Source organism: Myotis myotis, unplaced genomic scaffold, assembly GCF_014108235.1.
Source record: "Myotis myotis isolate mMyoMyo1 unplaced genomic scaffold, mMyoMyo1.p scaffold_m19_p_13, whole genome shotgun sequence".
NCBI lineage: Eukaryota > Metazoa > Chordata > Mammalia > Chiroptera > Vespertilionidae > Myotis > Myotis myotis.
In genome coordinates, this window is record NW_023416317.1 from 48942931 (window position 1) to 48956605 (window position 13675).

The 13675-nt window shown below is 50.0% G+C and overlaps 1 protein-coding gene across 1 annotated transcript in view; it reads left to right on the top strand.

The window, feature by feature from the left end:
* The first annotated feature begins 12603 nt into the window (after nt 1-12603).
* The window catches only part of SLC6A20 (solute carrier family 6 member 20), a 28249-nt gene continuing 27177 nt past the window's right edge, over nt 12604-13675 (top strand). Inside the window, exon 1 of the mRNA XM_036333073.1 lies at nt 12604-12943. Within this exon, the coding sequence (XP_036188966.1) occupies nt 12889-12943 (55 nt within the window). The 5' untranslated portion in view covers nt 12604-12888. The remainder of the gene's footprint in view (nt 12944-13675) is intronic.

The window sequence follows — 13675 nt, forward strand, 5'->3', positions numbered from 1 at the left end:
GTGCTTGCCCGTTCCCGCCAGCCCGTGTGAGCTAGCCAGGGCTGCAGCTCTCCTGGGAGTGACTCATGGCCTCCCCAGCAGGGCACCGCTCCTCCATACAGGCCGTGCTGCTGCTCACCCATGTCATGGTTTAGGAGGAACAAGTGGAAGTGGGCAGATCTTGGGGAAGACAAAGGTTATCCTTTCAGTCTTTTCTCCCAAGAGAGGCCTTTGAATGATTGCCAGATGGGGGAGACTGCCCTTCTCTAGCACAGGGTCAGAGCCACCTGCTAGACCCAAGGGTTCAGGGGAACTTGGGGTGTCAAGGTTCTTGAGGGTATCTGCCCAAATGGGCTCACTCATGTCTGAGTCTCGTTCCTTCCCAGAGCCCTCGCTTAAAGGAGACTTTCTAGGGGTGTGAATTTTGTCCCCTTTGTAATGATCCCTAATGATCCCATCTGGGCCTGATTCTCAGCAGGTTCTATTCTCTGCAGTTAGGTGGTAGGGGTCTCTTTAAATGTCGCCATGTGGCATTCGAGTTGTCACAGCATCTCCTGAGGGGACAGTTGGCTAGTCAGAACCTGCCCCTCTCTTCCTTCATCCCAGTCCATCCCAGGTGAGAGTTCTCACCATCGGGCTTACCACCAGCAGCGAGGTCCTGCTGTCGTCTGGCTGCATCCCGCGTCTCATTCTGAGGGCCTGCTTTCTTGGGCCACTTCTGGCATCACCTCTTTTAACTGGGCTCCTCTAAAAGCAGGCTCTGAGACAAGGATTTTGGTTCAAGTAGTTTATTATTTGGGGTGTTCCAGGAAGCACTATGAGTGTATGGGGGCAGGAGACAGGCAGGGAAGGAAGTCAGTACAGTAGATGACACTGTGGACCGCCACCCTTAGTCCCTCTCCGGAGTGAGGAGGCTAGAGCATGGTCCAACTCCTCATTTATCAGGGTGATGTTACCTCCGGCACTTCCTGTGCCTGGCTGCGCAAGTGCAAGCTCCGGCCAAGAGAGGCCCCCAGGGGCAGAGACACCAAGAGCCTCCTACTGGCCACCTGCAGGCTGGGGTGAGCATGTGGTTCCACGGTGAACTGGGAAGACAGGAGAGTAAATGCAGTGGACATTCTGACATGCTGGCCATACTAACCAAAGGATGAACTCACGCTCGAAGAAATCACAAACCCTGTTGAGCCTTTTCAGCCCCCTGTGCTCAGATAGCCAGGCCGCAGCTGCCTTTACGTAGTTACAGCCCTGAAAACGAGTATCCCTGGACTGAGCACCCAGACCAGACCCCGTCTTAGTGACTCAGGCCTGTCGTGGGTGCTCAATCCAAATGTGTGTGAAACTGAACGTCTGCTCCCTGCGCAAGCACAGGTGAAGCCATGAAAAACCTTGATAGGTTGACCAAAATTAGATATTACCTATGAGTTGATTTTCTAGTACTAAGGTCTCTCCATATAAATGATCAAAACTTTAAAATCAACCATTAGAAAAATCTTTACTATGGGACATAATTTCCTGTCTTAAGTGGTGAGTCATAAGCATGATTTTATCTTTTCCTGATGACTCCAAGTTGCTCCTACACTATTACAAGTGACACCTGTAACAGTGACCTGTATTGCAGTGGCCCCAGAGCTACTGAGGTGTGGAGAGATTTTTGCCCCTATAATACGTGGTTTGCAAGCACTGTGTTTTTTGAGCTGTTGCGTCTGATTTTTATGGTTTGCACACATCCACCCGTGTCCTTTCCTATCGGACTGGCAGCTAACACTCTGGTTTTGATCAATGTGCCAATCTCTGTTGCCATTTCTAATGGGCTTGGGAAAGAGTAGCTTATTAGAATTCTGTGCATCCTCAGTGAAGGCTTAGAAACTCCTCCTGTGTGAGTGAAGTGCAGAGACTTTGTGGCATCTTGGCAGCTCTATTTTAGATTGATTTGTAAGAGAATGTTAGGCAGTTTCCGGGAAAATGATTTATTTCTCTTGCCTTATTGCACTGGCTATGACCTCTAGTGCAGTCCTAAACAGAAGTGGTAAGAGAAGGCATCCTTGCCTCACTATTATCCAATAAAGGATAATGTTTGCAACTTTCTGTATTAGATTAAGGAGGTGCTTTTCCATTCTCAGTTTGCTGTGAGCATTTATAAAAATTGCGAATGGGTGTTGAATTTTGCTAAATGCCTTCTCTGTATCTATGGAGATAATGATATCATTTTTCTTTTTTTCTGTTAATGTTGTGAGTCACAACACTTAATTTTCTAATGTTAAACTGTCCTCAGGTGCTGAAACGTACTCCACTGGGTCATTGTTGGTGGGTGCTGGAGTCACCCTGTCACGTGCAGGCAAGAGCGGACCCACAGCTCCTCTGTCTTGGCAGAATGCCTTGTGATTTTGAGGCGGGGAGGCCCGGGGGGACCTGCTCCGAGGCCATCTCCCACCCGCCTGCTTGTCTTCCCGGGAGGCTTCTGGTGAAGTCCGGTGAGCTCAGACAGACCTGCGGGATGTAAAGCTGCGGGGTGCAGTCTAGACGCGGCCCCTTGGCAGCGTGGCCTCCCACGCTCATGCTGCCGTCACCCGCCCCTGGTGTTTCTGTGCTGTCCTTTCTGGTGTGTGAGGGGAGGACCAGGGAGCTGGCACCGGTGGCTTACTCTCGGCCTTTGATTGTCTGCCTAAGTAATCAACTGCCTGAATTTAGAAGTGATCCCTTGTATCGTTACCATTGGACCCAGCAGCCTTGGCTGCTGCTCTGTGCTTGGTAATCCAACTTCAGGAATAAAGGACTGTGGCCCCAGCTACTGAAGGGTCGCTGGCCCCAGTTTACACTCCCCTTCAGAGTCCGTGGGGGAGTGGAAAGCCCGGCCCTTCCCCCAGTGTGGGGCTGTCCTGAAGTGTGTCTTACCTTCCGAACTGCCCACGGGTTCGAGAGCCATTCGTTGGATCTGCCTAGTCCTGCCCCCTTCCCTCCCCATGACCTACTGTCCTTTTATATCCTGCTGGGTTCTATTAGCTGTTACATTATTTACGATTTTCGCCTCAATATTCCTGTGAGTGATTGGTCTGGAATTTTCCTTCCTTGTAAAGCCGCTGAACACCACCAATAGTGTTTCTGAATCAATAACTGATTAATATTCAATGCAACCTTCGCATTCTTTAACCAGCGTTGACTTGGCTTCGTAAGTGAAAACAATGCGTTATCAGAGTCAAGCCCTCTTCAAGTCTTCAAGGAAAGACCGGGAGGGTGAGTGGTGAGGATAATGAGCAACTACCCGCATCCCCAGCACAGCGGCCGTTAACGCAGCCAGGTTTCCTTGCATGACCGAGGCCGCCCATTGGTGCCCGGGGACTGGCTGTGGCAGGGAGACGCTGGGCCGCTGTCTACAGCGTGGGCTGTACACGGTGCTGTGTGGTGCGCATCCTCAGTCAGGCTCTCAGGACTCTGCTGTCTGTCGCCTTGATTTTATGTTTTCTGCTTCCTTAGACTGTACATTTTTGCCATATATTTTTGGACTCAAAAATATGTCTTTAGACCTGCTCCAGGGTCTAAATTGACTGCCAATCAAATTGGCTGTCCACAGCAGCCAAAATGCATTACATTTTTACAGCTACACACACTGTGGACCTGTTCCACAAGTTGGACATTAAAAGTAAAATGCAAAAAAGACAGACATTATGATTCTGCCTGTAGAAGGTGCAAAAGCAAGCTATGTTTTTCAAGGTGTGTGGACAGAGAGTAAAGCCATAAACAAAGGGGTAGCCGTGGGGTTAGGTAGGGAGGGAGCTGGCTGTGGCTGTGACAGCAGCAGGGACCCTGGGTGCCACAGAGAAGGTTTGAAAACAGACTTCCTTTTTCCGGGGAGGAGGGAGGGCACAACTCTGGACTCTCGGAGGGAAAAGTGGGGCTACGAAGAGGGATGTAGAAGCTAAACTGAAACATAAAGAAAAGGGGAGAACTATGCACCCACAAAAACAACAACAACATTTGAACTTAAAAAAAAAATACCATAAAGAAACAGCCAGCATAGAAGTTAGGGGCATGGTGAGCTCTGGGTTGGGGCAGTGTGAAGACACGGAAAGGACAGGGTGAAGATACTTGGCGTCTTCACTTGGGTGGTGGCTGCGTGGGCACCAACATTGTAACCGTTTGTCACGCTGCACACACGTGTATTTGCTGTATGCCGTGCCCTGGAAAGTACTGAACACATGCATGGCAGATCATGACACTGTAGCTCGAGGTGGCTGCAGGTGTAGAAATGGGCACCGCGAAGTCGGAAGCGCCCTTTCAGCAGCATGAGGTGACCCGGCGGGCATCAGCCTGGCAGAGTCGCTCTGAGCTCTCGAGCTCTTCCCGGGCAGCGTGGCACCTGGGCAAGCAGGGGACAGGCTCTGGGCTCCTCAAGGTCATGAGAAGCAGTTTGTGTTGCATATACATCAAAACGACCTTGAAGATTCTTTTCTATGGGCTCACTGTATTTTTAGAGAAGAAATTGAAAAGGTGGCAAAGCAGAAGTGGACCGTTCACTGGGGCTTTGGGGACAATGGGATGGCGGGGGGGGGGGGCACTCTGTGGACGTTAATAAAACACATGCAGAGTGCTGGTGGCAGGGACCTTCCTCTCCTGGGAAAAGGTGGCCTCGCCAGCCGCCATGCAACGTCTCAAACTTTCAAGAGACTGGCAGACACGTGGTTCTCCAGGCCCCCGCATCCGTGTTTTAACAGCTGGGTTGACCCTGACGTGCAGCCAGGATGGAGAGCCCAGCGAGCCCGACACTTCAGCGTGTCCGCAGACCCCTGGGGGTCTTGTTAAAACCAGGTTCTGACTCTAGGGGCCTGGGAGGGCCTGGGAATCCGCATCCTCGCCAGCTCCCTAGTGGGTCCCTGCTCGTCCATGGACCTCATGTTCAGCACCGAGAGATGGAAGAAGTCCAATCTAATTTGAAGTGTTGAGCTTGTGCAATGAAGCCGTGTGTTTCCTGGCAGAGTGGGATTCCTAGGGCTCCTCTCCCATTGTGAAAGGAAAGAACAACTCAGAACAGCACAGCCGGACACGGGGAGCGTCCTGGGGGGTCGCTGATTGAGACCACGAGGCCCCAGGGACACGCTGACCCTGGAAAATATTTTCAAAGTGCTCCGTCTGTTCTCCACCAGGTTTCGCCTTCTAGTTGGTCTCAATTGCTTGTTCCCAGCAAAAACATGTGAGGGGAAGAAATAAATTCAGCCAACACCAACAAGAAGTGCGGAAGGGTTCGTGGCTGCTCTCGGCCCAGGGTTTTCAAGCACGCGGCTGCGTCTGCCTAAGGCAGGGGATCAGCTGAGTGGTCGTGGGGAGAGGCCACAGTGTTTTCCAGGTCAGCTCATTTCTGCATCTGTTCTCTCTGACCTGGAAAAAAAATGCCTGTGTGTTCCATTCGGGCCCTTCTGAGCGATGCCCTCCTGGTGGTGTTTACCCAAGTTAGTGCCTTTGGACAACACAAGTGTCAGTTTCCAGAAAATCCTTTCACTTTGCTCTGTGGAAACAGTTGTCCTTCGGAAGCGGGCGTATGAACAAAAGAACACAGTCTGTTTTCTTTTCTTTAATGCCACTCCAAGTCTCAGGGAGCCCTGAGTCGTTACGCATGTGTACTGGTGAATACATCAATGCAAACGTATTTAAGCATTTGCCTACGTTATTTTAGGTTAAATCATCTTGCTTTCAAGCCTTAGACTTCTCGTTTTCTTTTCTCTCACTTTTACAGCTGCCATTAGAGTCATCTGTGTCCCATCTGGTTTCTAATAATCTCACAGCAGAGCCAGAAACAGTCCGAGCCAGCAGGGCACCAGCCCCCATTCTGTGCAGCCACCTTGCCTGTGGGCCTGGCCAGTAGTTCCACGCCATCCTGGGGGCCTCTCTGCCTCCTGTTCGATTTGCCACATAGTCTGAATCGCTTGGGATACTGTCTCCATTTTGCAAATGTAAGATGTAAATTCTGAAAGGTTATACATTCTTTTTCCCCCAAGTCCATCAGCAACACTGTTCATTGCCTAAGTGAATGTGCAATGTTACAATGTTATACGTATATACTCCATATAAAAACTAAATTGAGTACATTCTCTGCAAGTTAGAGGAGGAAAGACAGTGTTAAATGACCCTGTATGAAATAATCAGACAGATTCTAAATGTTAGACATTCTGCGATTTAAACAATTAGCCTAATCTCTTCAGCAAGTTAATAAGGTGGAAAAGTGAAAAGGGGGGAAACTATCCTAAAAACACCTCTCTTCATAACCAAATGCAATGCAGGAACCCTGATTGGACCCTGGAGAGCTATCAAAAGCATTGGGCGCCCTGGCCAAGTGAGTCAGATGGTTGGCGCGTTGACACATGCACCAAAAGGTTCAATCTCCCATTGGGGCAAGTATGGAAGGCAACTGGTCAGTGTTTCTCTCTCTCTCGTCCTTACCCTCTCTCTAAAATAAAAAGCACATCCTCAGTGAGGATTTAAAAAAAACAACAACAAAAATCGGGGGACAGTTCCTGGACATTTTTACTTGGCATACTTTCACAAAGTCTGCAGTTACTCACCAACTTAGAACATTTCAACTCATATTGCTCTTAGAATGGAAGAGAGAGGGAAAGACAATGTGAGAGAAATATCGATGTGAGAGAAATCCATCGATGGGTTGCCTCCTGCACGCACCCCGACCAGGGCCCAGGCTGGGGAAGAGCCTGCAACCGAGGTATGTGCCCTTGACCAGAATCGAACTCAGGACCCTTTGGGCTGCAGGCCAGTGCTCTATCCACTGAGCCGCACCAGCCTGGGTGGGACGTGTTTCTTAAGATGCCTCTGCCCAACATGGTTCTGCCCCTCTTGTCCCCAGGACCCTGCAGAGCCGGGCACTCGCCCTCGGCTGGCCTTCCTCCCCCGTTCTGGGCACCCTCTGCTAGGTGGCAGCACCCTTACTCCCATCTGTCCCCAGCTCAGGAGCCTCTGCAGGCTCCCAACCACTCGCACCCGGAGCCGGCTCCTCTCCCCTGGCGGCCTCTCCCTGGGTGTGGCTGGGCTGTTTCGGTCCTGCCTGGAGCAGCTGGTCAGCTCTTATCTGCTCCTGTGAGATCTGGTGCTGCCGGGCAGGTCACAGGGAGGTCACCCCTCCCACCGTTGGGTGTGCCTGCCCTGGGGCCTTGGGGAATATTCCCAGATTCCCCCCCAGCCCTCCACCCAATTCAGGGGAAACTGGCCTTACCTGCTCTCCTGGGCCAGGTGGCTCAGTGGTTGTGTTTTGAGAGTTTATTTCAATCTGCCGTCCATCCCAGTTGCGTGTGTACACGCTTCTCCCTAAGTTACCTGCTGTTCTACCTGTCCAAGATTCGAGTTCTACCTTATTGTCTCAAAATCCCACAAATTAAACTCTCCTCTGCAGTGAGAACTTGGACGTGGATTGAGGGCTCACCATGATGTTCTGGAGCGTCACGATGATGATGATGACGTATCTCGAGGTATATTTCTTTCCTCTCTTTAAATCCTACTTAGGATTCATTGGGCTGCATGAATCTGTGGTGGGAAATGCTGAGCTCTTAGTACTTGTCCCACTTCCTCTCTTCTAGAATTCTAGGTAAGCATATAGGAGACCTTATTGCCCTACGTATCTTATGTATATACCTTTGCTTGTTCATATTTTTGTCTCTTTATTGCTCTCTGCGATGTTCCAGAAACATTTCTTCTGGCATATCTTTGAGTTCATTGAATCTCTCCTCAGTTGTGTCTAATCCAGCTTTAAACCCATCCACTGAACTTTTAATTTCAGTTATTGAATTTTTCATTTCTAGAAGTTCCATTTGGTTCTTATTGTAACAATCTATATTATTTTTATTTCTTGTTCTTTTATTCTCTGCTTTTGTCTATCAATAATGGATATAGGAGTACAGAGATCATCATGATGGCAAATGTGTCCATTTCTTCGTCTAGTCCTATCAGTATTTGCTCCTTGTCTTTTGAAGCTATTTTATTAGTTGTATTCAACTTTGAGAATATTCTTTCTACTGATAGATAATATTCATTTTCATCACTAATAACACTTTTAGTTTAAAGTCTATTTTGTCTGGTATTATACAGCTCCTTTTGGCTTTCTTTTAGATAACGTTTTCCTGGTACATCCTTCTCATCATTTTACTATAAGTTTTTCTGTGATCTTATGTTTGATATGTCTCTAATAAATGACATGTAACTGGATGAATTTTTTTATTCCAGTCTTATAGTCTCTGCCTTTCACCTGGTCTATTTAATCCATTTATATTTGCTGTAATTACTGATATATTGAACTTATTTTCCCTATCTTACTATTTGCTTTTTGTTTTGAATTTTTAACAGCTTTTTTTTTTTTTTTGCTTTCATCAGGCTATGCAATATTAAGTAATTAGAACTCTCAGGCTGCTGTGGGAATATTAATACATATACATGCATTGTTATAACCACTTTAGGGATCCTCTAGCAAAGTTGAAAATACACACACACTATGTTCCAGCAATTCTAACCATAGAAATGCTTGCATATGTGCACCAGGACACATGTACCAGAATGTCCCTAGCAGCATTCTTCATAATCGCCTGAACTCATAAATAATCCCAGTGTCCATCATTAGAAAAACTGATAAATGATCTGTGGTTGTACCCTTATAGGAGATACAGTAGAAGAAAAAAAATCAACTATAGGTACATAAACCAACTTGAATGAAACTTAAAAAAACAAAAAAAAACCCCACATGATGTGAGGCAAGAAATGTTAGACACCAAAGAATAACCACTACATTGTTCCACAATATAAAGATCAAACACAGATAAAACTAAAGGGTAGTGTTCAGGGACACATGCTTAGATGGTAAAACCTCACTGGACAGCAAGGATGGACTGTCAGTGTGGCGGTTCCTGGACAGATTGCATTCGTCCTCACTGAGGTCTAGAGACCACATGACTCCCTTAGAAGAGATGAAGGAGCGAACAGAGTGATGAGGGATGGAGGCAGGGATGTGGACCACACACATGCAGGAAGAGTGGGGATGAGGTGGGAGAGACGCCAGGGCCCCAGGAGGGAGCAGGCCCTCGCCCAGGAAGGCTGGCAGGGGCGCCTCGGGATCTTTGTTAAGTCATCAGTGGGATGAGGGGATGGAAAGAGCTTTGAGGCACACGGAGCAGCGCTAGAAACCTGGGCCAGGGCCACGGGGCCTCAACCAGGCATGGTCTCGAAGGACGAGCAGTACCGGGGCCCTGCTGAGGCCTCATGACCCGGGTTTGCAGCAGACCCACCCACAGCTCTGGGAGGCTCTTCAGAAGCCTTACCCGCAGTGTGGGAGCCTGGTGATCCTCAAGTTTGGGTGGTGCAGGCTGAGAAACAGTGAAAGCATTGGGGACAGAGGTGGGTAGGAGGGAAATATGTGGAAACGACCAACCCTGAGGTCCAGGCCAGAGGGAGGCACTGAGGACACAGGAGGGCCAGACACAGGTCCCAGGAGAAGAGAAAGGCTGCAGGAGGGTGGGGACTGGGGTGCAGAAGAGGGTGTTGGGGTTTCCCGTGGTGCAGCTGGAGTGGCTTCAAGGAGTGGCTATGGGCAGCGAAGAGCAGAGAGAAGGAAGCTCCCATCTTTCCTCTTCCTGGGACCTGGGACAGGGAGGATGGGGGGGGCGGGGGGGAGAGACAGCATTCACTGCCTCGTCCAAGCAGCCGCCCACAGTCCAGGCTCAGAGAGGTGAAGCCCGTGCAGGAATGCCCACTGAGTCGGATTGTCCTGCATGACGGAATGTTCTAGGTCCGCGCCGTCTAGCTCCGCAGCCATGCACACATGGGCCACCGAGCTGGTGAAAAGTGGCAGGTGTGACTGAGGTCCTGGAGTTTTCATTTTATTTCATTTTAACTGAGGCAGAGCAGTCCCATGTGGCCAGCGGCGACCACGTGGGCCAGCACGAGCCCAGGCCTCCTCCAGAACAACGGTGTTCGCTCAGCTGGGGGTTCTGGTTCTGTTTGTTAAGGTCCTGGGCTGGGCAGTCCTCCCAGCAGCCCCAGCGTTTCCCCCGCGGATCCTCCTCCCGGAGATCTGCACGTTGCCCTTTGCTGAGCGGGTCTCCGCAACAGGCTCTTCACTCATCAACTACCGTCTAGTGAGACTCCACCACGAGCCCGCACGAGGGGGAGGATGCAGAAGGCTCGCTGCCAGCACAACCCAGAGGGGCACGCCGTGCACCGTGGGTGACAGGGCAGCACCGACACAGAAACACGTGCGCCCGGGCTCGGGGGCATCGGCTGCCAGGAGGGTGTGGGCTCCTTAAAAAGGGTGCGTTTCACCGGGGGCAGGAAGAACAGGCGTTTCTGGCTGAGGGAACGACCCACACGTATTGAAATGCACGTTTTCCCGAAGATGAAAAGTCTAGCTACTCCTAGAAGGTAGGTGAGCAAGGGTCAAATTCCTCACGGCTTTACAGACCTGGCTGAGGACTTTGGACTTGATCTCGCTGGGAACTGGGAGCCCCTGAGGGGGGGTAAGCCGCAGCGCTCACCAGGGCTGCTATTGAAAGCTTCGTGGCCGTGATTAGTCAGGTGAAAACTTGGCAAGCTGGCATCAGGCCATGACCACACCTGGGCAGCTGAGCCACACGGACTGAGTCATGGCCGTCCCCTCTTTCTCCACCCTTATCTGAAAATCAGATAACTCTTGGCATCCTTCCGGGAACTGTGTCCTGAGTGATGGCTCTGCCACTCCCCCGGCTTCCCAGCTATACCCAACAGGGACTCGTGAGCTGGTTGTTAAACATGACCATTATGAAAAAAAAAAAAAAACAGGTTATAAATGCTCCATACCCACCACTTCCTAATTACTTACAACACGATCATGTATGCGCTTGAGGTGATGGATGGCCATTGTATATGTGTCGTGGGAATTGAATATAGTGGTGTGCCCCTGCCTGCCTCTCCCCAACTCCACATTCAGGGGAACCACGTTGGTAGCTTGGAGCTGGCCACCAGGGGAGTATTTACACCACAGAAATTGGCAGATGCTGCACATCAGAGCTGCGGCTACAGAGAGCTGGTCCTTAAACACTTTCCAGCCACCACCACTAATCTCCACGCCCTGCTCTGCCGGCTCCTGGTGAAAGTGCACTCACCCTTCCCAGGCCTGTTCTTTGCACTTCTAGCAGCCGCAGCAGCACAGCTGGTCTGGTCAGATTAGAGCTATCGGGTGGGTTTCAGGAAGGTGTGGGGAGCCTCTGAGGACTTAGCCCTGTTTATGGGGCTATCTGGGGACGTCTCTCTGTGCTGCCTCTGCCCCCACTGAGGGCTGCATACCCTGGACAGGCTCCAGAGAGTCTGGCCATATGGATGGAGGGAGGGGCTGGCCTCATCCTGACTGGGGTAGGGAATTGAAGAGGGGCCTTGCCTGTGTCAAACCAACATAGTCCTAGCAGCCTCCTGTTCCAGGTGACAGACAACTGTGGGTGGCATCTCTCCAAGGTGCCCAGTTCCACAAAGGCACCTTGTAGCCAGGTACTCTCAAGGGAAAACTCATTTGTGAGAATAAGAACACCAAGCAGATAGCTGGAGGCAGCAACATGCCTTGTCTAGTGCCTTTGTGCCTTTGTAATGTAAAGGCAACAACATTACAAAGGCGGCAACACTGCAAGGGCAGCCTATCACCCTAGCTGGTTTGGCTCAGTGGATAGAGCGTCAGCCTGCAGACTGAAGGGTCCTGGGTGCAATTCCAGTCAAGGACACATTCCTGGGTCGATCCCCAGTAGGGGGGCATGCAGGAGGCAGCCGATCAATGATTCTCTTTCATCATTGATGTTTCTCTCTCTCTCTCTCTCTCTCTCTCTCTCTCTCTCTCTCTCTCTCTCTCTCTCTCTCAAATCAATAAAATACACACACACACACACACACACAGGCAGTCCTATCTACAGACTGCTGAGGCAGACTGCCACAAATTTAAACTCTCAGGACTATCTTCATGATCTTGGAGAAATTTCTTCACCAGGACTTTTCTATTTTTTAACTAACGGAGAACACTAGAGGAAATGATTGGTAAATTGGACTTCGTTCAAATTAAGAACATCTGTTTATCAGAAGACACCACTGACAATAAAAAGGCAACTCACAGGCTGAGAGAAGAAGTGTGCCATTCATGAAACTGACAAAGAGCTCGTGTTTCCAGAATATGGAAAGAACTGTCGGTAGAAAAAGACAGACAAGCCCTAGCCGGTTTGGCTCAGTGGATAGAGCATTGGCCTGCAGACCCAAGGGTCCCAGGTTCAATTCCGGTCAAGGGCATGTACCTTGGTTGCGGGCACATCCCCAGTAGGGAGTGTGCAGAAGGCAGCTGATCGATGTTTCTCTCTCATCGATGTTTCTGACTCTCTGTCCTTCCTCTCTGTAAAAAATCAATAAAATATATTTAAAAAGAAAAAGAAAAAGACAGACAAGCCCATTAAAAACAGGCAAGAGGCTTGAACAGACACTTCCTGAAAGACGACATCCAAATGACCCAGTTAGCCTGCGGAGAGGTGTGCAGCCTTGTTAGCATCAGGGAAGTTCACATTCAAAGCCACAGGGTGTGATCGTGACACACCCATGAGCCTGTGTAGAGCTTTAGACACAATGACAAACTTCAGTGAGGATGCAAAGCAACCGAAACTCAGGGGAGTGCGAACTGGTGCAACCTCTCTAGAAACGGTTGGGCCATATCCACTCCAGCTGACACCCACCCACCCTGTGGCCCAGAAGTGCCCAGCCGCAAGCGCCTGCGTGGACCCGACGACACGTACTAGAATGCCATTACCGCTTCATTCAGGACAGCCCCAGCCTGGAGACCACACACAGGTCCAGGAGTCCTCGACCAGTGCATTCACACGGAGCACTATGCAGCCGTGAGGAGGAACAACCTACAACTCACCCCAAGGCATGAATGGGCCCCCCACAGGAAGCCAGGCACGGAAGAGCACGTATCTGAGTCCATGTATGTACAACTCAGAGCAGCAGCAAAAGCCAGGATGGCGGGCTCCTTCGGGAAGGAAACCGGTGATAGGAAAAACTGTCTAGATTCCAAATTTTAAAGTAAAAAATAATTTTTCCTGCTGGATTGCCGGATTTTTTGCTTTGCTGGATTATCCAGCTGGATTGCTGGTTTTTCCGCTTTGCTGGATTTTCCTGCTTTGCATTTTGGAGGTAGAAAGTTCGAGGACAGGTAATGTGCCAAGGAGCCTCTACCTCCCTCACCACACCCTCCTCTCTCCTCTGCCACCAGCCAAGCAGGAACTCCAGGGGAAGTCCAACTGGGGACTGTCCCAAAGTGGTGATATCATTTTGGCTTCAAGTAAGAGTTCCACTAGCAACTTGGCTTTTCACTTCTTTTTCATTGTACCCATGTATGTATTTGCTCATCAAGCATATTCTTAGCTCTTGCTGTGTACCAGGCACTGTTCAACATGTGTCGTCATATTAGCTTATTTCGTGTGTTACACATGCGTTCCTTCAGCCCGCTGGGGATGTATCATGTGGCCTCTTTACTGGGCACTTACTATGGACCAGGTAGTCAGCTAAGTTATCAATTCATTCTCACACGAGCCCTTGGGAGGTGGGGGAAATGTCTGTTCCCATCGCAGACGAGGAAACAGAACGCAGTGAAGTCAGTGGCACAGCTGGGACTGGAAGCCAGAGAACCCCTGCATTTCTACAAGCTACTGGGCTC